This window comes from Coregonus lavaretus (assembly GCF_964263955.1).
Source record: "Coregonus lavaretus genome assembly, chromosome: 32".
Lineage (NCBI taxonomy): Eukaryota > Metazoa > Chordata > Actinopteri > Salmoniformes > Salmonidae > Coregonus > Coregonus lavaretus.
The window spans coordinates 7,675,289-7,701,209 of NC_140019.1; the positions used below are offsets into that span (position 1 = coordinate 7,675,289).

The following is a 25,921-nucleotide window of genomic DNA, read 5'->3' on the forward strand; positions in this document are numbered from 1 at the left end:
CGTGAAATGCTTACTTACGAGCCCATTCCCAACAATGCAAAGTGTCATAAGCCTGTAAAACGGCTGCTTTCCAATGCAGCGCCATTACAGAATGGAGCAGCCATCCCTGCCACCTGATGGCCTTTCTCCTACTCTGAAGACTGACTGTGATATGTGGTTATTGACTGTGATATGTGGTCGTTTAATGTAAAATGTGGCTGTCTCAACTAGCTATCTTTAGATGAACGCACTTCCTGTAAGTCACTCTGGATAAGACCGTCTGCTAAATGACTAAAATGTTAAATGTAAATGATGGTTTAATCCTGCAGGGCACAGGTCTGTCTCAGCTGTCTGGCTCCTGCTAATGCTAACCAAGGTTACATCGCACAGCATGCTAGAACTGGAAAATTACCAATTGACAACTGGTGGATCGTAGAAAGAACAACATTTACAAAGAGACACCTGGAAAGGATGTTCTTTCAGATTCGTCCTGAAATGTAAGCCTTGGATGTACAATAATAGTGGATATATTAACAATGTATACACTATACATAAGATTTCAGTGTTGCTATATAATGTATGTTAATACATTTCAGAAATCTGCATTTAATTTATGGGGCTGGCTTTTTAACTGTGTGAAAATGATCCCTAAATCTACCAGATCTGTAAGGATGTTCTTGTAGAATGTGCTCTCTGTTAACGATAAGCCTATACAAACAGTCTTGAAACCGATCGGCTGCTGCTATTGAAACACTCTTTGTGTAGCGAGCGGCACGTTTTACCCAGAGTTTGTGTTGGGTCTCTTATTGAGCGTGGGACCCAGATGGATGACAATAACATCAAAAACACACTGCCTCAGCCTTCATGTTCATATTCTCTGTTGTGGGACCGTGCCCTCTCCTCTGGTATCAAAGCTTTCCTCTTTTACCAAACGTCGCCTTTGAACACCAACTCACCATTTTGATCTTTGACAGAAATTGTTAATGAATAATAGATGACACCAACCTGTTTAGCAGAATAATGTTGTTACGCAATGCAAAACAAAACCTAACAAAACAAAAACCCAGCTAATTGCTTGTAACAGCCTATTTCACCAATTGAATTCATTTCACATTCACATCAAACAAGGGCATTTCTCACTCTCTCTCTCTGCCAGTAGAAAAAGAGAACTAAAGACTTTCAGAGACATATAGATGACCTCCCACATGAAAAAATACTACAGTTTACTATAGAATATTACAGTACTTACTACAGAATTATGTAGGAAACTATAGTATACTGTAGAATAGTATTCTACCCACTGTAGTATCCCTCGATCATGTGTAATACTAACTATAGAATTGTGTAGTACACTGTACTCTCTAAGAAAAAAGGGTTCCAAAAGGGTTATTTGGCTGTCCCCATAGGATAACCCTTTTGGGTTCCATGTAGAACCCTCTGTGGAAAGGGTTCTACATGGAACCCAAAATAGTTCTACATGGAAACAAAAGGGTTCTCCCTGGAAGCAAAAAGGGTTCTTCAAAGGGTTCTCCTATGGGGACAGCTGAAGAACCCTTTTAGGTTCTACATAGCACCTGTTTTTCTAAGAGTGTAGAGAATACTATAGTAAATACCACAGTCATGTCCACCAAAAACACTACAGTCCACAAAAACAATATCATTTTTTACAGTATTAGCAAGAAACCATATTGATGTAGCAATGTTCCAAGAAACACACCTGCTCCAAAAGGACACACATAGAATAGAGAACCACTTGTACTGGCTGCTTCTTCATCAACCCAAAACAAAACTAAAGGTGTAATCATAATGATACATTAAAAAAATAATGTTTTAAGGAGGGTAAAGGCGAAGACCAAAAAAGCAGAATCACTTTCCTTAAATGTATCCATAATGGAAAGAAAATTGCCTTTATACTGTATGTGCATGCTTCAAAATCATATGATCCTACGTTTTTTGATTCTCTGAAAAGCTTATTGTTAGAATTAACTGAATTCAGAGGAAGCCACGTCACTGGGAGCCCAAATATCTCCCAATAAACTCAAAAGGGCATTGGGTAGCATGAATAAAGGCAAATCACCTGGATGGGACGGTATTGCAATGCCAGGGTTGTGGGTTCGATTCCCACGGGGGGCCAGTATGAAAAATTGAATGTACTAACTGTAAGTCGCTCTGGATAAGAGCGTCTGCTAAATGACTAAAATGTAAAAATGTAAAATGTATTCCTCCTGAGGTCTATTTAACATTTTGGAATCAATTAGGTCCACTATTGCTCTAAATTATTAATACAGCCATTCACAAAGGTTCATTTGGGAGAGATGTGAACACAGCACTAATTTCGCTTTTATAAAAAAAAAAGTAAGGATGCCCTTCTCACTATCGCCCCCCTATCTTTGATATGGCAACTTTGACAACTTTGATGAACAGATATGACAACATTTCCAACATGTTGTCATCCCGCCTCAAGACTTATTTACCCAAATTGATCCACACGGACCAAAGCGGGTTTGTTAAAAAGCATTTATCCTTGGATAACCACCATTGACTATAACATACAGTATCTTGGATGCTTCATCAGAAAGCTCCTTGGGCTGTATTATCTCTCAATGCAGAAAAAGCTTTTGATAGGCTAGAATGGTAATATCTCGGTCTGTCTTGGAACATATGGGAATTGGCTCCAATTTCATTAATTTGATAAACATACTCTATACCAATCCCTCAGCCATAGTTATAACAGGCAATATCTGCTCTGCTCCGTTCAGAATCCCTAGAAGCAGCAGACAAGGAGATCCAATTTCGCCTCTGTTTGCAATTACAGAGATCATACATTTCCTGTAGGTCTTGACCAGGTTTGCACACACTGCAGGAGGGATTTTGGCCCACTCCTCCATACAGATCCTCCAGATCCTTCAGGTTTCGGGGCTGTCGCTGGGCAATACGGACTTTCAGCTCCCTCTGAAGATTTTCTATTGGGTTCAGGTCTAGAGACTGGCTAGGCCACTCCAGGACCTTGAGATGCCTCTTACGGAGCCACTCCTTAGTTGCCCTGGCTGTGTGTTTCGGGTCGTTGTCATGCTGGAAGACCCAGCCACGACCCATCTTCAATGCTCTTACTGAGGGAAGGAGGTTGTTGGTCAAGATCTCGCGATACATGGCCCCATCCATCCTCCCCTCAATACGGTGCAGTCGTCCTGTCCCCTTTGCAGAAAAGCATCCCCAAAGAATGATGTTTCCACCTCCATGCTTCACGGTTGGGATGGTGTTCTTGGGGTTGTACTCATCCTTCTTCTTCCTCCAAACACGGCGAGTGGAGTTTAGACCAAAAAGCTCTATTTTTGTCTCATCAGACCACATGACCTTCTCCCATTCCTCCTCTTGATCATCCAGATGGTCATTGGCAAACTTCAGACAGGCCTGGACATGCGCTGGCTTGAGCAGGGAGACCTTGCGTGCGCTGCAGGATTTTAATCCATGACGGCGTAGTGTGTTACTAATGGTTTTCTTTGAGACTGTGGTCCCAGCTCTCTTCAGGTCATTGACCAGGTCCTGCCGTGTAGTTCTGGGCTGATCCCTCACCTTCCTCATGATCATTGATGCCCCACGAGGTGAGATCTTGCATGGAGCCCCAGACCGAGGGTGATTGAACTTCTTCCATTTTCTAATAATTGCGCCAACAGTTGTTGCCTTCTCACCAAGCTGCTTGCCTATTGTCCTGTAGCCCATCCCAGCCTTGTGCAGGTCTACAATTTTATCCCTGATGTCCTTACACAGCTCTCTGGTCTTGGCCATTGTGGAGAGGTTGGAGTCTGTTTGATTGAGTGTGTGGACAGGTGTCTTTTATACAGGTAACGAGTTCAAACAGGTGCAGTTAATACAGGTAATGAGTGGAGAACAGGAGGGCTTCTTAAAGAAAAACTAACAGGTCTGTGAGAGCCGGAATTCTTACTGGTTGATAGGTGATCAAATACTTATGTCATGCAATAAAATGCAAATTAATTACTTAAAAATCATACAATGTGATTTTCTGGATTTTTTGTTTTAGATTCCGTCTCTCACAGTTGAAGTGTACCTATGATACAAATTACAGACCTCTACATGCTTTGTAAGTAGGAAAACCTGCAAAATCGGCAGTGTATCAAATACTTGTTCTCCCCACTGTATCTAATTTAATCTGAACCACGCTTTAACTGGAACAGAATATGGAAAACTATACCCCTGGCATCCCGTAATCCGAACCATCAATTTATACAGTACATTTTAAGTGTGTTCACAGACTGTATTTAACACCAAGGAAACGTTTTATGATGAAATTGGCCCCAACTCCCAACTGTTCACTGTGTCCCCTAAATCAGGTAGGTACATTCCTTCATATGATGTGGGAGTACCCTCCAGTTAAATGCTTCTGGGGCAAAGTTACAACATTTATTTCAAAGTGCATGAATTTAAATATTCAATTATTTCCATCTATTATGTTACTTAACGATGCTAGCCCCCTCTCAATCAATCAGAGAAGATTACTGCTGGCAGGCAGTAATACAAATAATGTTTGTCTCTAAGATGGCAACCACTTCATTCTCTCCCATTTAACCAGTGGATACAGTTACTATTAGAAGTTATAACATTATAATTATCAACAGCGAGAATGAATGGTGCTAGTAAAGGAACAATTGAGGCCTGGAAAAAATATACTTGACTCTGTAAATAACAATCTCAGCTAAAGCCCCACACAAACCAGTTATACAGTGCATTCGGAAAGTATTCAGACTCCTTGACTTTTTCCACAATTTGTTACGTTACAGCATTATTCTAAAATGGATTAAATAAATTTTTTCCCTCATCAATCTATACACAATTCCCCATAATGACAAAGCGAAAAAAGGTTTTTAGAAAACAGAAATACCTTATTTACATAAGTATTCAGACCCTTTGGGGCTCGCTCGGTCCTCTTCTTTTTCCTGTAGTCCACAATCATCTCCTTTGTCTTGATCATGTTGAGGGAGAGGTTGTTATCATGGCACTACACGGCCAGGTCTCTGACCTCCTCCCTATAGGCTGTCTCATTGTTGTCGGTGATCAGGCCTACCACTGTTGTGTCGTCGGCAAACTTAATGATGGTGTTGGAGTCGTGCCTGGCCATGCAGTCATGGGTGAACAGGGAGTACAGGAGGGGACTGAGCACGCACCCCTGAGGGAACCCTGTGTTGAGGATCAGCGTGGCAGATGTGTTGTTACCTACCCTTACCACCTGGGGGCGGCTAGTCTGGAAGTCCAGGATCCAGTTGCAGAGGGAGTTGTTTAGTTCCAGGGTCCTTAGCTTAGTGATGAGCTTTGAGGGCACTATGGTGTTGAACACTGAGCTGTAGTCAATGAATAACGTTCTCACATAGGTGTTCCCTTTGTCCAACTGGGAAAGGGTAGTGTGGAGTGCAATAGAGATTGCATCATCTGTGGATCTGTTGGGGCGGTATGCAAATTGGAGTTGGTCTAGGGTTTCTGTGATAATGGTGTTGTTGTGAGCCATGATCAGCCTTTCAACTTTAGTAAACTTTAGTAAATACTACGGTAATGTCCGCAAAAACACTACAGTAAATACTACGGTATACTACAATCCGCAAAAACACTACAGTAAATACTATAGTCCGCAAAAACACTACAATAAATACTACAGTATACTACAGTCTGCAAAAACACTACAGTAATTACTATATTGTTTTTTTACTACAGTATTTAAACTATAATAAACTGTAAATACTACAGTATACTTCAGCAATGTATGCAACAACACTACAGTGAATACTACAATGAAGTCTGCAAAAACACTACAGTGAATACTATAGTATTTAGTTATTTTGTTAGCTGGCCTGTGTGATGTTGTCATTGCATGCACCTGCAACTGTCATCTGCAGGGCTTGTGTGGCAGCCATTTTGACTGGGTGGAACAGATGGCAGCCCGGTGGAGGTGGAGAGACGATGAGAGGTAATGAGAGGCGATGAGAGCCTTTCACAGTGGACGATCCTGGGGCAGTTGAGCAGCGGGCCATCTGCTTGAAACTCCTAAAAGCCTGAAATGACCAACTTTCAACACCTCTCCATGATGCCTTGTCCTCCATGCGCCAACACGTCCAACAGGCAGGAGCCACAGGAAAACTCTCAGGACTTTCTAACAAACAACAGGTCCTCTTCACTCTCATGGGAGTTAAAGTAGAGCTCCTGATTCATTTCAGGTTAGACAAAGTCAATGGATTTCTCAATATGATTCTCTCTACTGCGTTGGGATCCTGTCTGTCTGAATGGCTCTTCTCAGCAGGGCATCTCACAATAGATGGCACTATGTTGAGGAGAGGAGGGGCGTGGGTGTGGATGTGGATGTGGGTGTGGGTGTGGGTGTGGATGTGGATGTGAATGTGAATGTGGATGTGGGTGTGGGTGTGGATGTGGATGTTGGTGTGGATGTGGGTGTGGGTGTGGATGTGGGGGGGTGTGAGTCCAGCTGCTGTAGGCGGGATGTGAGCTCTGCTCTGCAGGGGTTCAGGAGAGAGGAGGGTGGCCAGGCCAGAGCTAGAGCTAGGCAGCATCCCAAATGGTACCCTATTCCCTATAGTGCACTACTTTTGACCAGAGGCCTGGTCAAAAGTAGTGCACTATATAGGGAATAGGGAGCTATTTGGGACAGAGGCCCACGAGCCAGTGGGAGAGAGTCTGCTTCCTGTCCCACACAGGAAGGGCTCATAGGATTGGAAAGTCCACAGCTGTCAGCTCTCTGACAGGGCCACAGTAGAAGATGTTGACCCGTGTGGACAGCAGGATTTTCCAGCTAAGCACTCAGACTCATTCCTCACAGCCCAGCTTCAGACTCATTTCCTACAGCCCACCGCACACTGGCCCAAATCAATTGACACACTCATGGACTAATGGACCAAGACACAGCTATTATATTGTTTTGAATGTTTTAGAGACCATTCAAACATAAAACAACCTGAAAAATGTCCAGTGGTACTGCAGTTTGGTTTACGGCTTCAAAAAACATTGTAATTGAATTTATTATTTAACATAAATAGATTAGTATGATCTGATTAGGCACATGGTAGTTACTCACACACTGTTGCTGTTTCTCCTGAAATGTAAATGTACAGTATGTTTCCCATGTTATGGCCTTACGCTCTTTCTCCAAACTGTGTTGTGACGTAGCCAGCTGCAGTGAATGGTGCCAAACAGTAGCTATAGCTGTGGGGGCTGAGCTTGTTTTTGTTTGAACCTTTTACCTCTCTGCATATGGGCAAGACATCTAATCGCAACCACAACCCCAACCAAAACAGATTAGATAGCAGCTACTTGTAAAACAATATCACAATGTAAAGAGAAACATTGAAAACGTTTGCTAAACAAAAAAAATGGACAGAGAGAACACTGGGACCTTAAAGACCCACACTAACTGAGTCAACATGTGTAGCTTAGCTGCTAAACGTTCATGTATGTAAGTGGGTGTGTAATTTACTTCCAATATGTCACAGGATAACATTGTAGAATAATGTGCCAGTCTCCAGTTTGATCTACGTGTCTGTGTGACATGCAGCAGAGCTGTAGTCTGGCTGGGAGCCGTACAGCCAGTTGGGCACCATCTGCCCTGACTCCCTCCCTGCTTCTCATGTCCATGGGAGAGGAGCCAGCTGTGTGGTGAGAATTATCTCTCTCTCTCCCCCTCTCTGTCAAACAGACAGTCTGTCATGCTCTCCCTCCGGCAATGTGATAACACCGATCCACATCCAATCTCATCAAATCAAACTCCATCTATCACACCTTTCCTCTGAGCTAGCCAGGGCTCCATACCAAAACAACACACATGGATGCATTAAGATATTTCTTTGTGAGTGTATTAGGGCTGTTGAGGAGGATGGCGTGTATAGTACATGCATCATCCATCATTTCCGTACCTGAATTCACCTGTCGGTTGGATGACAACCTGACAAACAGACAAGCCAGCTCATCCCTCTATTTCACTCACACTGCCATGGAAGACCTCCCTCTCTCTACTGTGGTGGATAATGCTGAGGAAGTAGAAGCACATTGAGCCAACAGGTCTAGGCACAGTGCTGCTATCCCACTGGGCACATACTGGTTGAATCAACATTGTTTCCACGTCATTTCAATGAAATTACGTTGAACCAATGTGGAATAGACGTTGAATTGACGTCCGTGCCCAGTGGGATAGTACAGCCACCTTTCTCCCCCGGGGGGAAGGGCGCAGAGGGAATGCCACACCCATTCGTTCCACTATGCCACCCTTTCACCGTCCCCTCCTTTCTTCATAAGGCATGTCACGCAGCATAATGAGGCAGAACTTCTTCAAAGGATTTGAAAAAGCACCAAAAAAAAATCCTCTTCAGAGTGGAGGAGTGGAGTGGAGGCACTCGGGGTAAAGACACCCAGGGAAGGCTTTACTCTTTTGTAATTAACATGCGGAAGTCAGAGACTTCAAACATCCATTAAAGCCGGGGTATTTTTTTGTATTATTTGCAAAGCCATGACTACACTACATATCTGCCATGACTACACTACATATCTGCCATGACTACACTACATATCTGGTACTGCTTTAAATCCCTATTTCCCCCGGCCTAGCTTATCAGCCGTGATAATAGAGTTAGAAGTCAACTGTGACCTCAGTACCTTTATTCACTCTTTGTTGCTACACCTGCCGCTGTTTTTAGATTTGATCTTCTCACAAGGTTTTCTCTTTCATCATGGTGACTGACCACTCTCTTACTTTGTACAGTATCAAAGCCAACATGTAAGTGGGGAGATAAAGCAAGCTAGAAACAGTGTGCAACGAACAAAAACATTTCTGACTGACTATCTCTGACCATGATCACACACACAGCTTAAAGGTGCAATATGCAGAAATCGCAATTCCTGGTTGCTAAAATTCTAATAGTTTGCTTAATTTCAGTTTATGTGACAAAACCAGCAGTCATTGTGTAGAGAATCATTGTACCATCTAAACCGCTGTGAAATATATTTTCAATAACCACAAATATTATATTTTCAGCTGTTTGAAGCTGGTGTACAAAACCAAAAGTAAAAGATGGAAAAATGAAACTTAAGAATGGGAAACATAGAAATAGCGCACATAGAACAGATTTACAGCTTCTTGCCTTAAATGAGAATGACAGATCTATATCTCACATTTCTATGTGAATTTGGTCGGTTAGTGTCACGATCGTCTGAAGAAGCGGACCAATGCGCAGCGTGTTGAGCGAACATCGTAGACTTTATTTAATTAAAGAAACCACGATAAAAACAACAAACCAAAATGACGAAAGTGAAGTCCAAATCTGACACTGACTAAACAGGATCAAGGAAACAAAAACCCACAAAACCAAGGAGAAACCACACAGTATAAATATGGCTCCCAATCAGAGATAACGAGCCGACAGCTGACACTCGTTACCTCCGATTGGGAGTCATATGACTAATCACCACTAAACACAAACAAATGAAACACACCCATCCCCAACACCACCAAATGAAATACACCCTGGCTCAAATATCAAAGTCCATGGAGCCAGAGTGTCACAGTACCCCCCCCTAAAGGTGCGAACTCCGGGCGCACCAACATAAGGACTAGGGGAGGGTCTGGGTGGGCGTCTGTCCACGGTGGCGGTTCTGGTCCAGGTCGTGGTCCCCACCCCACCTTAGTCACTTTCCGCTTCCGTAGCCCCTTCCACATGACCACCCCCCCACTAAACCCCACTGGATTAAGGGGCGGCACAGGACTAAGGGGCAGCACCGGACTAAGGGGCAGCACCGGACTAAGGGGCAGCACCGGACTAAGGGGCAGCACCGGACTAAGGGGCAGCACCGGACTAAGGGGCAGCACCGGACTAAGGAGCAGCACCGGGCTAAGGGACAGTACCTGACTGAGGGGCAGCACCGGACTGAATGGCGGATCCTGGCTGGCTGGCTCTGGCGGATCCTGGCTGGACGGCTCTGGCGGATCCTGGCTGGACGGCTCTGGCGGATCCTGGCTGGCAGAAGGCTCTGGCTGATCCTGTCTGGCAGAAGGCTCTGGCTGATCCTGTCTGGCGGAAGGATCTGGCTGATCCTGTCTGGCGGAAGGCTCTGGCTGATCCTGTCTGGCGGAAGGCTCTGGCTGATCCTGTCTGGCGGAGAGCTCTAGCGGCTCCGGTCTGGCGGACGGCTCTGAAGGCTCATGGCAGACGGGCGGCTTTGCAGGCTCAGTACCGACGGGCAGCTCCTGCGGCGCTTGGCAGACGGACAGTTCAGACGGCGTTGGGCAGACGGGCAGTTCAGGCGCCGTTGGGCAGACGGGCAGTTCAGACGGCGTTGGGCAGACGGACAGTTCAGGCCCCGTTGGGCAGACGGCCGACTCTGGCCGTCTGAGGCGCATCGTAGGCCTGGTGCGTGGTGCCGGAACAGGAGGTACCGGGCTGAGGACACGCATCTCAGGGCTAGTGCGGGGAGAAGCAACAGGGCATGCTTGGCCCTGGGGACGCACCGTAGGCCTGATGCGTGGTGCCGGAACTGGAGGTACCGGGCTGAGGACACGCATCTCAGGGCTAGTGCGGGAAGCAGCAACAGGGCCTGCTTGGCCCTGGGGACGCACATAAGGCCTAGTGCGGAGAGCAGCAACAGGGCATGCTGGACCCTGGGGACGCACATGAGGCCTAGTGCGGAGAGCAGGAACAGGCCGGGCTGGGCTGGCGACGCGCACCGTATCTCTGGTGCGAGAGGCCGGAACAGGCCGGGCCGGGCTGGTGAAGCGCACCGTATCCCTGGTGCGTGGAGTAGGAACAGGCCGGGCTGGGCTGGCGACGCGCACCGTATCCCTGGTGCGAGTGGCCGGAACAGGCCGGGCTGGGCTGACGAAGCGCACCGTATCCCTGGTGCGGGGAGTAGGAACAGGCCGGGCTGGGCTGGCGACGCGCACCGTAGGCTTCGTATGAGGCTCAGGAACAGGCCGGGCTGGGCTGGCGACGCGCACCGTACACTTGGTGCGGGTGGCAGGAACAGGCCGAACCGGGCTGGCGACGCGCACCGTACACTTAGTGCGAGGGGCCGGAACAGGCCGTACCGTACGGGGAACACACACTACTGGCTGTACCTCGGGATTAGGAACGGGCCGGACCGGACTGGTTACACACCCCAGTACCTCTCGCCGAGCCTCTACACCTTCCTTCCCTGCTTTACCCAGTAGCCCCCTTAACCTGGTAGCCTCCTGAATCCGTCCCTTCTCTGCCTCCGTCAGCCCCCTTAACCTGGTAGCCTTCTGCATCTGCCTTGTGGCAGCCTCCTGCTGCTCAGTCGCCCAAGCCATGTGCCCCCCCCAAAAAATTTCTTGGGGTTGCCTCTCGTCCTTCCGACGTTGGCTCTGCCGACGCCGTTGCTCCTCTCGCCGTCGCCTCTCCACCGTCTCGCTCCATGGACGGCGATCCATACCCTCCAGGATCTCCTCCCAAGTCCAGGACCCTTTACCGTCCAACAGTTCCTTCCATGTCCAGACCCTTTGCTCCTGGACGCGCTGCTTGGTCCTTTTATGGTGGGTTTTTCTGTCACGATCGTCTGAAGAAGCGGACCAATGCGCAGCGTGTTGAGCGAACATCGTAGACTTTATTTAATTAAAGAAACCACGATAAAAACAACAAACCAAAATGACGAAAGTGAAGTCCAAATCTGACACTGACTAAACAGGATCAAGGAAACAAAAACCCACAAAACCAAGGAGAAACCACACAGTATAAATATGGCTCCCAATCAGAGATAACGAGCCGACAGCTGACACTCGTTACCTCCGATTGGGAGTCATATGACTAATCACCACTAAACACAAACAAATGAAACACACCCATCCCCAACACCACCAAATGAAATACACCCTGGCTCAAATATCAAAGTCCATGGAGCCAGAGTGTCACAGTTAGCTCAAAAAGTTACATATTGCAGCTTTAATTATAATTACTCCACTGCATCACAGATTTACTGAGTTACATAATAATCTGTATTTAATTGCTCTTCCTGTCATTCAGAAATAGAAAGCAGCCAGACAACTAAAGCTCAATGTTTATCCCAGCACAAATGATAATCTGCGGTTGGAGTGTCAGTCGGCCTAGGAAGAATAACAGATGTGGTGGATGGCACCTTCTAGTGTTCACTAATGATATCACATGACACTGAAAACTTCACACAAGCTAGAACTGGACCAGTGGTTCTCAACCTTTTTCGGTTACTGTACCACCAAGGTGGTTGGTTGGACTTTAATTGGGGAGGACGGGTTCATAGTAATGGCTGGAACAGAATTAATGGCATCAAATACATCAAACACATGGTTTCATGTTGTTGATACCATTCCATTTACTCCATTCAAGCCATTATTATGAGCCATCCTCCCCTCAGCAGCCTTACATTTTACATTTTAGTCATTTAGCAGATGCTCTTATCCAGAGCAACTTACAGTTAGTGAGTGCATACATTTTCATACTGGCCCCCCGTGGGAATCGAACACACAACCCTGGCGTTGCAAATGCCATGCGCTACCATCTGAGCTACACAGGCCTTCTGTGTACCAAGTACATTTTGCTCATCCCGGAGAACCCCTGAAGTACCCCCTCATGTGCATTTTACCAGTAAGCCTAGGTCTCACCACTCATCAAACTGAGCGAATTCAACCTCACGAAGGCTGACTTAGATTAATTTCATTCCACCTCTTTCTTTCCACTCCTTTCGTCATTTGACTTCACCCTTTCCCAGCCCCCTCCCACTTAGAGTAATATTCACTATCTCTCTCCCAATACTCTCTCTTATTCTATCCTATCATCTCTCCTGTCTCCTGACTCTGCCTCTTCGACCCTACTCTCTTCCCTTTCCGCATCCGTTGACTCTCACTGTCCCCTTTCCCCCGGCCGGTTCAACCCTTCCCTTCCTGCTCCGTGGCTGAGTGACTCACTGCGTGCTCACAGAATAGGGCTGCGGGCAGCTGAGCGAAAATGGAGGAAAACTAAACTGCTGGGTGACCTATCATCCTTCCACTCCTTCGTCTCTACCTTCTTTGCCTCTGTATCTGCTGCTAAAGCCACTTTCTATCACTCTACATTTCAAGCTTCTGCCTCAAATCCTGGGAAACTCTTTTCAACTTTCAACTTAATCCTCCACCTCCTCCCCCTCCCTCCTTCCTCTCTGCGGACGACTTTGTTGTTGCACAACTCTGCTGCGCTTCAGCTTCAGCTCACGGACGGATGGCCTGACATTCTCCTTTAGAATGCTCTGATACAGAGCAGAATTCATTGTTCCTTCAATGAGCAAGTCGGATTCTGCTCTGTATCAGAGAATTCTAAAGAAGCGCAGCTGGGTCATGCAGCAAGACAATAATCCAAAACAAACAAGGAAGTCTACATTAGAATGGCTGAAAAGCAACACATTTAAAGTTTTGGAATGGCCTAGTCAAAGTCCAGACCTAAACCCGATTGAGATGTTGTGGCAGGACCTGAAACGCCAAGTTCATGCTCGAAAACCCACCAATGTTGGTGAGTTAAAGCAGTTCTGCATGGAAGAGTGGGACCAAATTCCTCCACAGCGATGTGAGAGACTGATCAACAACTACAGGAATCATTTGGTTGCAGTCTCATTGCAGCTAAAGGTGGCACAACCAGTTATTGAGTGTAAGGGGGCAATTACTTCTTCACACAGGGGCATTGGGTGTTGCATAATTTTGATAATTAAATAAATGAAATAAGTATTAACATTTTGTGTTATTTATTCACGTAGGTTCCCAAAATAATACACACTAACAACCATTGTGTTATTGTAATGCTGTCTGCAGTGACTCATTGTGAGATTTAGTTATACCTCTCATGCACCATCCACCGACCACAAGCACATCCCCCATGACCCTAACCCTTCAATGTTTGCAGTTCTGCAAAGTAGACTCAATGGTTGAAAGCTGCTGATATCTACTGCCTTTCAGTTTTAGTATTAGTCACCGTGTCATGTTCAAGAGGAACACAACGACCATAGGAAAAGCTAACACTTCTGTTACCAGAAAGGTAATAATAATAATAATAATTGTATTTTATTTAATTATTTTGGGGGGTTAACTTTGTCTATCTTGGTCAGTGCAATAATGGCTAGTTGATTAGTAGGAAAATCAACACAAGCAACAAAAGAATTATTCAATAATCAACAAACAAATAGTCCTGTCAAAGAAAGTCAAAATCCAAGGAAATAGATATATTTGTTGTGGGAATGTTGTATGCAAAATAACCATAGGACAACCACGCTCTGGACAATAAAGTTGTCCTGCATCTAATTCCAGATGGCGCCTGTGTGTTGGACACCTCCAAGCAGGCATCTGCAATGTAGTTAGGCAGCAACACCACCATAGTCTTAGCCAAGTACAAACATTTACACATTATTTTCATAGTTTCTTTGTTGAACAGACTGTTGATGTTAAAATGTCATGCTCACCGCCACAGGCTTACCTGGTACAAATAAATAGATTGTTATAATGTTCTGATTATGTCTAGTGATCTAAAATGGCGATTGTTCCGGAACTGCTGCTGGGGAGTTTTCAGGACCTGGATTCAGACGAGCTGAAGAAATTTCAGTGGTACTTAAAGGGGCATGTTTTGGATGAATTTCATAGCATCTCAAAGAGCCAGCTGGAGAATGCTAACAGACAGGGCACAGTGGATAAGATGGTAGAGAGTTACAGCAATGAGGGAGCTGTGCGAATGACACTGGAGATCCTGAGGAAAATGGGCCTGAACAATCTCTCAGAAAATTTAGAGAAGAACTACAGAGCAGGTAATACAGACGTTTATAGAACTGGTTTGAGATATCTGTATTGACTGACTGAAGAAAGTTTGAAATTGGCTTTATTAGTAAGGTTAAACCTAAGGTATTTTTTCTTTTTGTGCAGTGATTCTCAATAATGCCTACCATATCATGTATTTATGTAGCCATCTCTCGGAAGCGGGTCTGGAAGCAGGCTGAGAGGGATGAACTGAATGAGGAGGTCCCAAGCTGCTCATATGAAATGTGAGAGGAGATTGATATTAACAGCTGTGTAGCTCATGTATAGCATACTTTTTCTGAACTGATTGACATTAATATAGGAGATCATGTGGTGGTGGTGTAGGGGAGCAGAGCAGTGTGTGACTGTTTCCTGTGTCCAGGTCATCTTTGTCTGATGGGAAGCGTGGTCGTCTGATGTCTATGACCTCTCGGCTGGGGGAGGAGCTGGAGTATCTGGACAAGAAGGTAAGCCATTTCTGACAGGTGCCATTTCTGACAGGTGCCATTTCTGACAGGTGCCATTTCTGAGCAATTTCTCTGCTGACTGCTACATACATAATGCAGGGTGTGTGTGTGTGTGTATGTGTGTGTGTGTGTGTGTGTGAGTAGACACAGGCTGAGTGGGATGAGCTGATCAGCAACTCCTCTGGAATGTAAGTGTATCTGAATATTATTTTCCTGAGCTAAGTGAAAGAAATATGGAACACAGCATGACAAGGTGGTGAAGGGGAGCAGTGTGTGACTTGACTGTTTTGGTGTCTAGGTTGGCCCCGTCTAGGGTGGGGCATAATCAACTGGAGATCACTAGGCTGAAGGAGAAGCAGAAGGAACTGATAATGAAGGTAAGATTTGGCAGTGTCTGAGGTGTCAAACATAATTGTGAGAAAACCACATAGAGGAAGTGCAATATGCTGCATCAGCAGAAGGAACTGATAATGAAGGTAAGATTTGGCAATGTCTGAAAACCACATATGCTGCATCATATGTGCTTGTGTGTGTGTGTGTGTCAGTGAGGTGAGGTCGGTGGCTGGGTAGGCACTGGCTATTATCAAATCCAGATTTACTCACAAATAAACCTTGATGAAGCCCAAGTTCACCATACAACAGATAGCTCCAACAGCCAGAGTGACATAGGCTATTAACAGAAATTGACAAAGTTTTCACCAAATGTAGGCCTAAATACTAATGTTGCCAAGGTACACAAGCGATAGCCTCCGATAGCCGCATATTGTATATAATCTGACAAAATGGCACTGCTCAACTCAGCTCAGTGATAGACCGATGTAGCATCCCCAGTTACAACCGATAGGTGGCATTAAAATACCATTATATGGCCATATTTAATATGAATAGTTCGCAATGCAAACTCCATAGCCTTTCACAATGGATTTACAATTCGTCCAATGCACCGCACGCACAATCATACATACTGTATATTCTAAATAATATTGTTGAAGGTTCTAATGAAAATTCCACATTAACAATCAAAATGACTGAAACATGGTCTCATCAAAACGAAATTCTAGCTCGATAAATCAAACACCAACGTGAAAAACAAAGCAATTGGCACGGTATAAACAGCTGACCAGCAAATGAAAAAAATGACAGATATGAATTAAGCAACGGATAAACCAACATAATGTTTTGAAATAAAGGGCATGAATTAAAGGTACTACTGTCACGCCCTGACCTGGAGAGACTGTTATTATCTGGGTAGTTTGGTCAGGGTGTGAGAATCTATGTATTGTAAGTCTATGTTTGGCCGGGTGTGGTTCCCAATCAGAGGCAGCTGTCGCTCGTTGTCTCTGATTGGGGATCATACTTAGGTAGCCTGGTTGCCTACCTTAGTTGTGGGATCTTGTTTGTGTTCCTGTTTCGTGTATAGCCCATAGGACGTCACGGTTTCGTTGAGTTTGTTATTTTGTCTAGTGTTCATCCAGTTTAATAAACATGTTCGCATACCACGCTGCACCTTGGTCTGACCCGTCTCTCAACGATCGTGACAATTACTTACATTATCAAGGTAAACAAAGCAAACTCGACCAAACAATGGCGAAAATGAGGAAAGTAAGCTACAAAGGAAAATCTTCTAGAAAGTTAGCTGAGTCCGCGCCATGATTCAGCACTGCTGAAAGGACACCCATCTACACACAATACCCCATAATGACAAAGTGAAAACATGTTTTTAGAAATGTTTGCAAATGTATTACATTTAATACAGCAATATCTAATTTACATAAGAATTCATACCCTTGAGTCAATACATGTTAGAATCACCTTCGGCAGCGATTACACCCTTGAGTCTTTCTGGGGAAGTCTCTAAGAGCTTCGCACACCTGGATTGTACAATATTTGCCCATTATCCTTTTCAAAATTCTTCAAGCTCTGTCAAATTGGTTGTTGATCATTGCTAGACAACGATTTTCAAGTCTTGCCATAGATTTTCAAGCAGATTTAAGTCAAAACTGAAACTTGGCCACTCAGGAACATTCACTGTCTTCTTGGTAAGCAAGTCCAGTGTAGATTTGGCCTTGTGTTTTAGGTTATTGTCCTGCTGAAAGGTGAATTCATTTCCCAGTGTCTGGTGGAAAGCAGACTGAACCAGGTTTTCCTATAGTGATTTTGCCTGTTCTTAGCTGCATTTGGTTTATTTTTTATCCTAAAAAACTCCCCAGTACTTAACGATTACAAGCATACCCATAACATGATGCAGCCACCACTATGCTTGAAAATGTGGAGAGTGGTACTCAGTAATGTGCTGTATTGGATTTGCCCCAGACATAACACTTAGTATTCAGAACAAAAAGTGAATTGTTTTGCCACATTTTTTGCAGTATTACTTTAGTGCCCTGTTACAAACAGGATGCATGGTTTGGATTTTTTTTTATTCTGTACAAGTTTCCTTCTTTTCACTATGTCAATTAGGTTAGTATTGTGGAGTAATGTTAATCCATCCTCAGTTTTCTCCCATCACAGCCATTAATCTCTGTAACTGTTTTAAAGTCACCATTGGCCTCATGGTGAAATCCCTGAGCCGTGTCCTTCCTATCTGGCAACTGAATTAGGAAGGACGCTTGTATCTTTGTAGTGACTGGGTGTATTGATACACCATCCCAAGTGTAATTAATAACTTCACCATGCTCTAAGGAATTTTTAATGTCCGCTTTTCTTTTTTTACCCATATACCCTTTGTGAGGCATTGGAAAACCTCCCTGGTCTTTGTGGTTGAATCTGTGTTTGAAATCCACTGTTCAACTGAGGGACCTTACAGATAATTTTATGTGTGGGGTACAGAGATGAGGTAGTCATAAAAAAATAATGTTAACACTATTTTTGCACACAGAGTGAGTCCATAAAACTTATGTGACTTGTTAAGCAAATTCTTACTCCTGAACTTATTTAGGTTTGTCATAACAAAGGGGTTGAACACATTTCAGCTTTTATTTTTTTATTAATTTGTAAAAATGTGGACAAACAAAATGTCACTTTATATTATGGTGTATTGTGTGTAGGCCAGTGACAAAAAAATCTAAATTCAATCCCAGGCTGTAACACAACAAGATTTGGAGAGACCTGAAAATAGGTGCTTCAACAAAGCACTGAGTAAAGGGTCTGAATACTTATTTAAATGTGGTATTTCTTTATGTATATATATATATATATATATATATATATATATATATATATATATATATATATATATATATATATATATATATATATACAGTACCAATCAAAAGCACCTACTCATTCAAGGCTTTTCTTTATTTTTGCTATTTTCTACATTGTCAGTATGAAAATGTATGCACGCATGACTGTAAGTCGCTTTGGATAAAAGCGTCTGCTAAATGGCATATTATATTATTATTATCAAAACTATGAAATAACACATATGGAATCATGTAGTAACCAAAAAAGTGTTAAACAAATCAAAATATGTTATATTTGAGATTCTTCAAAGTAGTTACCCTTTGCCTTGATGACAGCTTTGCACACTCTTCGCTTTCTCTCAACCAGCTTCATGAGGTAGTCACCTGGAATGCATTTCAATTAACAGGTGTGCCTTGTTAAAAGTACATTTGTGGAATCTCTTTCCTTCTTAATGCGTTTGAGTCAATCAGTTGTGTTGTGACAAGTTAGAGGTGGTATACAGAAGATAGCCCTATTTGGTAAAAGACCAAGTCCATATTATGGCAAGAACAGCTCAAATAAGCAAAGAGAAATGACAGTCCATTATTACTTTAAGACATGAAGTTCAGTCAATCCGGAAAATGTCAAGAACTTTGAAAGTTTCTTCAAGAGCAGTCGCAAAAACCATCAAGCGCTATGATGAACCTGGCTCTCATGAGGACCGCCACAGGAAAGGAAGACCCAGAGTTACCTCTGCTGCAGAGGATAAGTTCATTAGAGTTACCAGCCTCAGAAATCGGTAATTAACTGCACCTCAGATTGCAGCCCAAATAAATGCTTCACAGAGCTCAAGTAACAGACATCTCAACATCAACTGTTCAGAGGAGACTGTGTGAATCAGGCCTTCATGGTTGCATTGCTGCAAAGAAATCACTACTAAAGGACTAACTCATTAGAGTTACCAGCCTCAGAAATCGGTAATTAACTGCACCTCAGATTGCAGCCCAAATAAATGCTTCACAGAGCTCAAGTAACAGACATCTCAACATCAACTGTTCAGAGGAGACTGTGTGAATCAGGCCTTCATGGTTGCATTGCTGCAAAGAAATCACTACTAAAGGACACCAAGAAGAAGAGACTTGCTTTGGCCAAGAAACACTAGCAATGGACATTAGACCGGTGGAAATCTGTCCTTTGGTCTGATGAGATTTTTGGTTCCAACCGCCGTGTCTTTCTGAGACGCAGAGTAGGTGAACGGATGATCTCTGCATGTCTGGTTCCCACCGTGAAGCACGGAAGAGGAGGTGTGATGGTTCGGAGGTGCTTTGCTGGTGACACTGCCTGTGATTTATTTAGAATTCAAGGCACACTTAACCAGCATGGCTACCACAGCATTCTGCAGCAATACGCCATGCCATCTGGTTTGCGCTTAGTGGGACTATCATTTGTTTTTCAACAGGACAATGACCCAAAACACATCTCCAGGCTGTGTAAGGGCTATTTGACCAAGAAGGAGAGCTGCATCAGATGACCTGGCCTCCACAATATCCCGACCTCAACCCAATTGAGATGGTTTGGGATGAGTCGGACCGCAGAGTGAAGGAAAAGCAGCCAATAAGTGCTCAGTATATGTGGGAAATCATTCAAGACTGTTGGAAAAGCATTCCAGGTGATTACCTCATGAAGCTGGTTGAGAGAATGTCAAGCTGTCATCAAGGCAAAGGGTGGCTACTTTCAAGAATCTAAAATCTAAAATATATTTTCATTTGTTTAACACTTCTTTGGTTATTACATGATTCCATATGTGCTATTTAAGTTTTGATGTCTTCACTATTATTCTACAATGTAGAAAATAGTAAAAATAAAGAAAAACCTTTGAATGAGTAGGTGTGTCCAAACTTTTGACTGGTACTGTATATATACTGTGTGGGAAAAAAGTATTTAGTCAGCCACCAATTGTGCAAGTCCTCCAACTTAAAAAGATGAGAGAGGCCTGTAATTTTCATCATAGGTACACTATGACAGACAAATTGAGAAAAATAAATCCAGAAAATCACATTGTAGGATTTTTTATGAATTTATTTGCAAATTATGGTGGAAAATAAGTATTTGGTCACCTACAAACAAGCAAGATTTCTGGCTCTCACAGACCTGTAACTTCTTCTTTAAGAGGCTCCTCTGTCCTCCACTCGTTACCTGTATTAATGGCACCTGTTTGAACTTGTTATCAGTATAAAAGACACCTGTCCACAACCTCAAACAGTCACACTCCAAACTCCACTATGGCCAAGACCAAAGAGCTGTCAAAGGACACCAGAAACAAAATTGTAGACCTGCACCAGGCTGGGAAGACTGAATCTGCAATAGGTAAGCAGCTTGGTTTGAAGAAATCAACTGTGGGAACAATTATTAGGAAATGGAAGACATACAAGACCACTGATAATCTCCCTCGATCTGGGGCTCCACGCAAGATCTCACCCTGTGGGGTCAAAATGATCACAAGAACGGTGAGCAAAAATCCCAGAACCACACGGGGGGACCTAGTGAATGACCTGCAGAGAGCTGGGACCAAAGTAACAAAGCCTACCATCAGTAACACACTACGCCGCCAGGGACTCAAATCCTGCAATGCCAGACGTGTCCCCCTGCTTAAGCCAGTACATGTCCAGGCCCGTCTGAAGTTTGCTAGAGTGCATTTGGATGATCCAGAAGAGGATTGGGAGAATGTCATATGGTCAGATGAAACCAAAATAGAAATTTTTGGTAAAAACTCAACTCGTTGTGTTTGGAGGACAAAGAATGCTGAGTTGCATCCAAATAACACCATACCTACTGTAAAGCATGGGGGTGGAAACATCATGCTTTGGGGCTGTTTTTCTGCAAAGGGACCAGGACGACTGATCCGTGTAAAGGAAAGAATGAATGGGGCCATGTATCGTGAGATTTTGAGTGAAAACCTCCTTCCATCAGCAAGGGCATTGAAGATAAAACGTGGCTGGGTCTTTCAGCATGACAATGATCCCAAACACACCGCCCGGGCAACGAAGGAGTGGCTTCGTAAGAAGCATTTCAAGGTCCTGGAGTGGCCTAGCCAGTCTCCAGATCTCAATCCCAAAGAAAATCTTTGGAGGGAGTTGAAAGTCTGTATTGCCCAGCGACAGCCCCAAAACATCACTGCTCTAGAGGAGATCTGCATGGAGGAATGGGCCAAAATACCAGCAACAGTGTGTGAAAACCTTGTGAAGACTTACAGAAAACGTTTGACCTGTGTCATTGCCAACAAAGGGTATATAACAAAGTATTGAGAAACTTTTGTTATTGACCAAATACTTATTTTCCACCATAATTTGCAAATAAATTCATTAAAAATCCTACAATGTGATTTTCTGGATTTTTTTTCCTCAATTTGTCTGTCATAGTTGGCGTGTACCTATGATGAATATTACAGGCCTCTCTCATCTTTTTAAGTGGGAGAACTTGCACAATTGGTGGCTGACTAAATTCTTTTTTCCCCCACTGTAAATGTGCAAATATGTTTTTAAAAAGTGTTTGCTTTGTCATTGTGGAGTATTGTGTGTAGATTAATGAGGATTCCATTTTAGAATATGGCTGTAACGTAACAGAATGTTGAAAAAGTTAAGGGGTCTGAATAATAGTTTTTTATTAGATTAGCCTACCCTGACTGCACGCCGCTGGTGTGTGTGTGTGTGTAAACACGTGTGGTACATTTCCTAAATTCCTTTTTTGGTTGTCATGTGCTGTTTGCAGATTTTGTATCAGTCAGACCTCTTTCTATATTGTTCTTAAATGGAGAAATCCCCCTGCTCTGTTGTTTCAGGAAACCCACCTTGTTGAGTGTATGATAGTGTTTTTTCTGCAGCGACTAAATGAAGTAAAGCTGCAGCAGTTTCAGTGGCACCTGACTAAGGGGAAGTTGGAAGTCTTCGATCCCATCCCAAAGGACCAGCTGAAGAAAGGTGACACGAAAGACACAGTGGATAAAATGGTGGACAAGTACAGTCCTGACGGAGCTGTGAGGATCACAGTGAAGATTCTGAGAAAGATTAAGCTGAATGATCTCGCTGATGAGTTAGAAAATAACTACAGAGAAGGTAACTAATTCAGCAGCTTAAACTTAGTTTATAGATACAGTATGTGTTGATTGACTTAAACCCTGTGTAACATTACACCATGATGAACGCACGCAAGCACACCACACACACACACACACACACACACACACACACACAGACACACTGTGCTTTACTTGCAGATATCATCAGTTGTGTTGGTTGCAGCAGGGTCACGTTGCAGGCCTGTTTCCTTTTCTGTAGTTTTGGTTCCTCAGGATGACCCCAATTTCACTTCCTCTTTCTCTCTCTTCAGCAGAGGGAGCAAAAGGACATGTTAATGGGGAAAGTCGATTCCTCCACTCAAACTCTGGCCACCTCTCTCCACCTCACCATCAAAGCTCAGAATGGATGCCGCCAATCTAATGTTGTTGGAAATATGAGCTTCAGTGTAATTTAGATTGTTTAAATGCTTTTGATTATTTATATTTCATAATTATGTGTTTTATAAGACAGACGAAGAGCATTACATTCCTCAGTTAACAACTTAGGTGATCAAAGCAACATCTTATCACACAATCTTATGAGCTGATCTGGTGTCTAACTGTTGGACACAACCACTACATTTTTTATGAAGATGTACATACACTATCTACTGGCAGTAAAAGTGTTGCATACGTAAAGAATTTCGTTATTTCTCAGTGTTTTAGAATTAGTTCCAGGCATTTTTATATAAATTCCAGTAGTTCTTTATCAAAAGCCTTTTCAAAGTCAGCTATGAAAACCAGGCCTAGTTTCCCAGATTTTTCATAGTGTTCTATTGTTTCCAGTACTTATATTTCCTCTAATGTATCGTCCATGTAAAAAACCTGTCTGATTAGGGTTAATAATATCCGACAATACCTTTTTAATTCCTAGTGCTATGCACTTTGCTCGAATATTTGCATCACAACACCGAAGTGTAAGGGGCCTCCATTTTTTAAAATGGACTGGATCTTTATATTTACCACTTGGGTCCTGTTTCAGGAATAATGAAATCAGACCTTCTTGTTGAGTATCTGATAATCTACCATATTTATAGGAGTGGTTAAAACATGCTAATAATGGTCCTCTGAGTACATCAAAAAAGGTTTGGTATAACTCAACTGGTATGCCATCCAGCCCTGGAGTTTTCCTGGACTTAAAGGCTTTAATTGCAACAAAATGTTCCTCCTCTGTAATTTGGCCTTCACATTAGTCTTTCTGTACAGCAGTTAATTGTACATTATCAATTTAAAAAATAATAATATTAAAATCCTTACAATTAACTTGTCGTCCCAGTGACTGGCAGACCACCCCTGTCCACCTGTATCCCAGGGCCTTTGAGAGATTGGGACCCATCCTTTAAAATGAGCACACTGTGCCACCCACAGAACCGAAGCAGATTAACTCATATCTTAATTTATTTCCAAATTAACAAATAATATGCATAATAATGTTGGCAGTTCATACGAAGGATTGTTACCTATAACCATGATTGGCATTACAAAAATACATTTTTGGCAAGCAATCATTATTTTGGCAAACAATTATTGTGATTCATCCTGTATTGTCCCTAACATTATTTCCCTATAGCAACAGATGTGGGATACACACACACACAGTCCCCACCCTTACATTTTAGTCATTTAGCAGACGCTCTTATCCAGAGCGACTTACAGTTAGCGAGTGCATACATTTTTCATACTGGCCCCCCGTGGGAATCAAACCCACAACCCTGGCGTTGCAACCCTCTGATTGTCCGAATGTGAACCCCTCCCCATGGGTTACTGCAGCTAGTGTTGCCAGCACTGCCACTACCTGGGTGGGGGTACCCCAACGGCTAGGTACAAGGTCATCAAGGTTCTCATTAGCAGCTTTGGCTTTGTTGGACCAATCCTGCCAGGCAGGCTCAGACTCTTGAGGGGGCAGTGCTGCTTTAGTGGGTCTCTGACCGCGTTTATCTTTCTGTCTTGGCTGCATAATACAGATAAGGATTTCTCCTTAGTGTGTGGTTCGCTCAGGTGGGTGTCTAGGGTACAGGGTTGGGGAACGCTCCATCATGATAAGAAAATAAATAAATCAACTGTATTTATAATCTATTTTACAGTTTTTCTCAATTGCTAAAACACTCAACCCTATTGTCTGAACCAAATGCTCAGTTGCCTGAACCCACTGATTGAATCAATCACTCTTTTGGCAAAACCATAAGCACTTTTCACCTGTTTAGACATAACTTGCCAACACATTTTCATTGTGATGCACCCGTGCTGCATAATGGTGAGCACAGGTGACAAAAGTCAAACACAATTAGAGCACAGGTGTCACCACTTGAACACAACAACTCAAAATTGATCACACTTGTGGCTAATGATGTGAGGGAACATATACAGTAAGCCAGTTCAGAGAGCACTGGTTTGTGAGGCCCTACAATGGATAGAAATCTGAGAGGAAGAGTTCGTGTGAGAGGAGGTCGAGGTGGTCGAGGTGGTCAGCGAAGACAAAGAACAGTAATATCTGATGAAATCAGAGCTACTGTGATTGACCATGTTCTTGTCCATGGTATGAGCATGAGGGAGGCTGGACAAAGGGTACAACCAAACATCAGTAGATTCACTGTGTCCACCATAATCCGAAGATTTAGAGAAGAGAACAGGTAATTACCTTTTTTTGACATTATAGTACAGTATGTAAATATTGACAGCAATTACTGTATGACATACTATATACTGTACCACAGTATACTGTAAGTAAATATATGTTTCAGTACATCACTGTACCAATGTACTGTAGTATTGTAATGGAGGGTTGGTCTAACTGTTTGTAGGCCTAGTATTCCATGTATATTTTTTGTAACTCCATGTTCTCTTTTTGTAGAATTGAAAGACTGCCACATGGGGGTGGGAGGACAGGTATGTTCTCCCCACACCAAGAGACCCTAATTGTTGAAATGGTCCGTGAGAACAATGCCATTAAACTGAGCGAAATTCAGCAGAAGATCATTGAGGACCATTTACATTTTGAGGGTATCAACAGTGTCAGCCTCTCTACTGTTGATCGTGTCCTCAAGCGCAACAGACTGCGCATGAAACAGCTATACAGAGTGCCCTTTGATTGCAACTCAGACAGAGTCAAAGAGCAAAGATTCCAGTATGTACAGGTTGGCATATATCCAGACACATTCAATGTTGATTACTCTAAGTAGTGATTTACTGTAGTGGCCTAAATCACTTTTTCCGTATCACTTACAAAACTATATCTATTTCTACAGAGGGTTTTTCAACTGGATGCAATGGAAAGACCCCATCAATACATCTACATGGATGAAGCTGGGTTTAATCTCACCAAAAGGAGAAGGAGAGGCCGTAATGTGATTGGCCATCGGGCCATTGTTGGTGTTCCTGGGCAGCGTGGTGGCA

The 25,921-nt window shown here is 43.4% G+C and overlaps 1 protein-coding gene across 1 annotated transcript; it reads left to right on the forward strand.

Moving 5' to 3' along the window:
• The first annotated feature begins 14,519 nt into the window (after positions 1-14,519).
• On the forward strand, positions 14,520-23,163 carry LOC311107974 (uncharacterized protein). Its single transcript, XM_084150606.1, has 7 exons — positions 14,520-14,793; positions 14,949-15,027; positions 15,165-15,249; positions 15,394-15,437; positions 15,548-15,626; positions 22,253-22,526; positions 22,801-23,163. The coding sequence occupies exons 1-7, from the start codon at positions 14,523-14,525 to the stop codon at positions 22,908-22,910; spliced, it is 942 nt and encodes a 313-aa protein (XP_084006732.1). The 5' UTR covers positions 14,520-14,522; the 3' UTR covers positions 22,911-23,163.
• Positions 23,164-25,921: the final 2,758 nt, after the last annotated feature.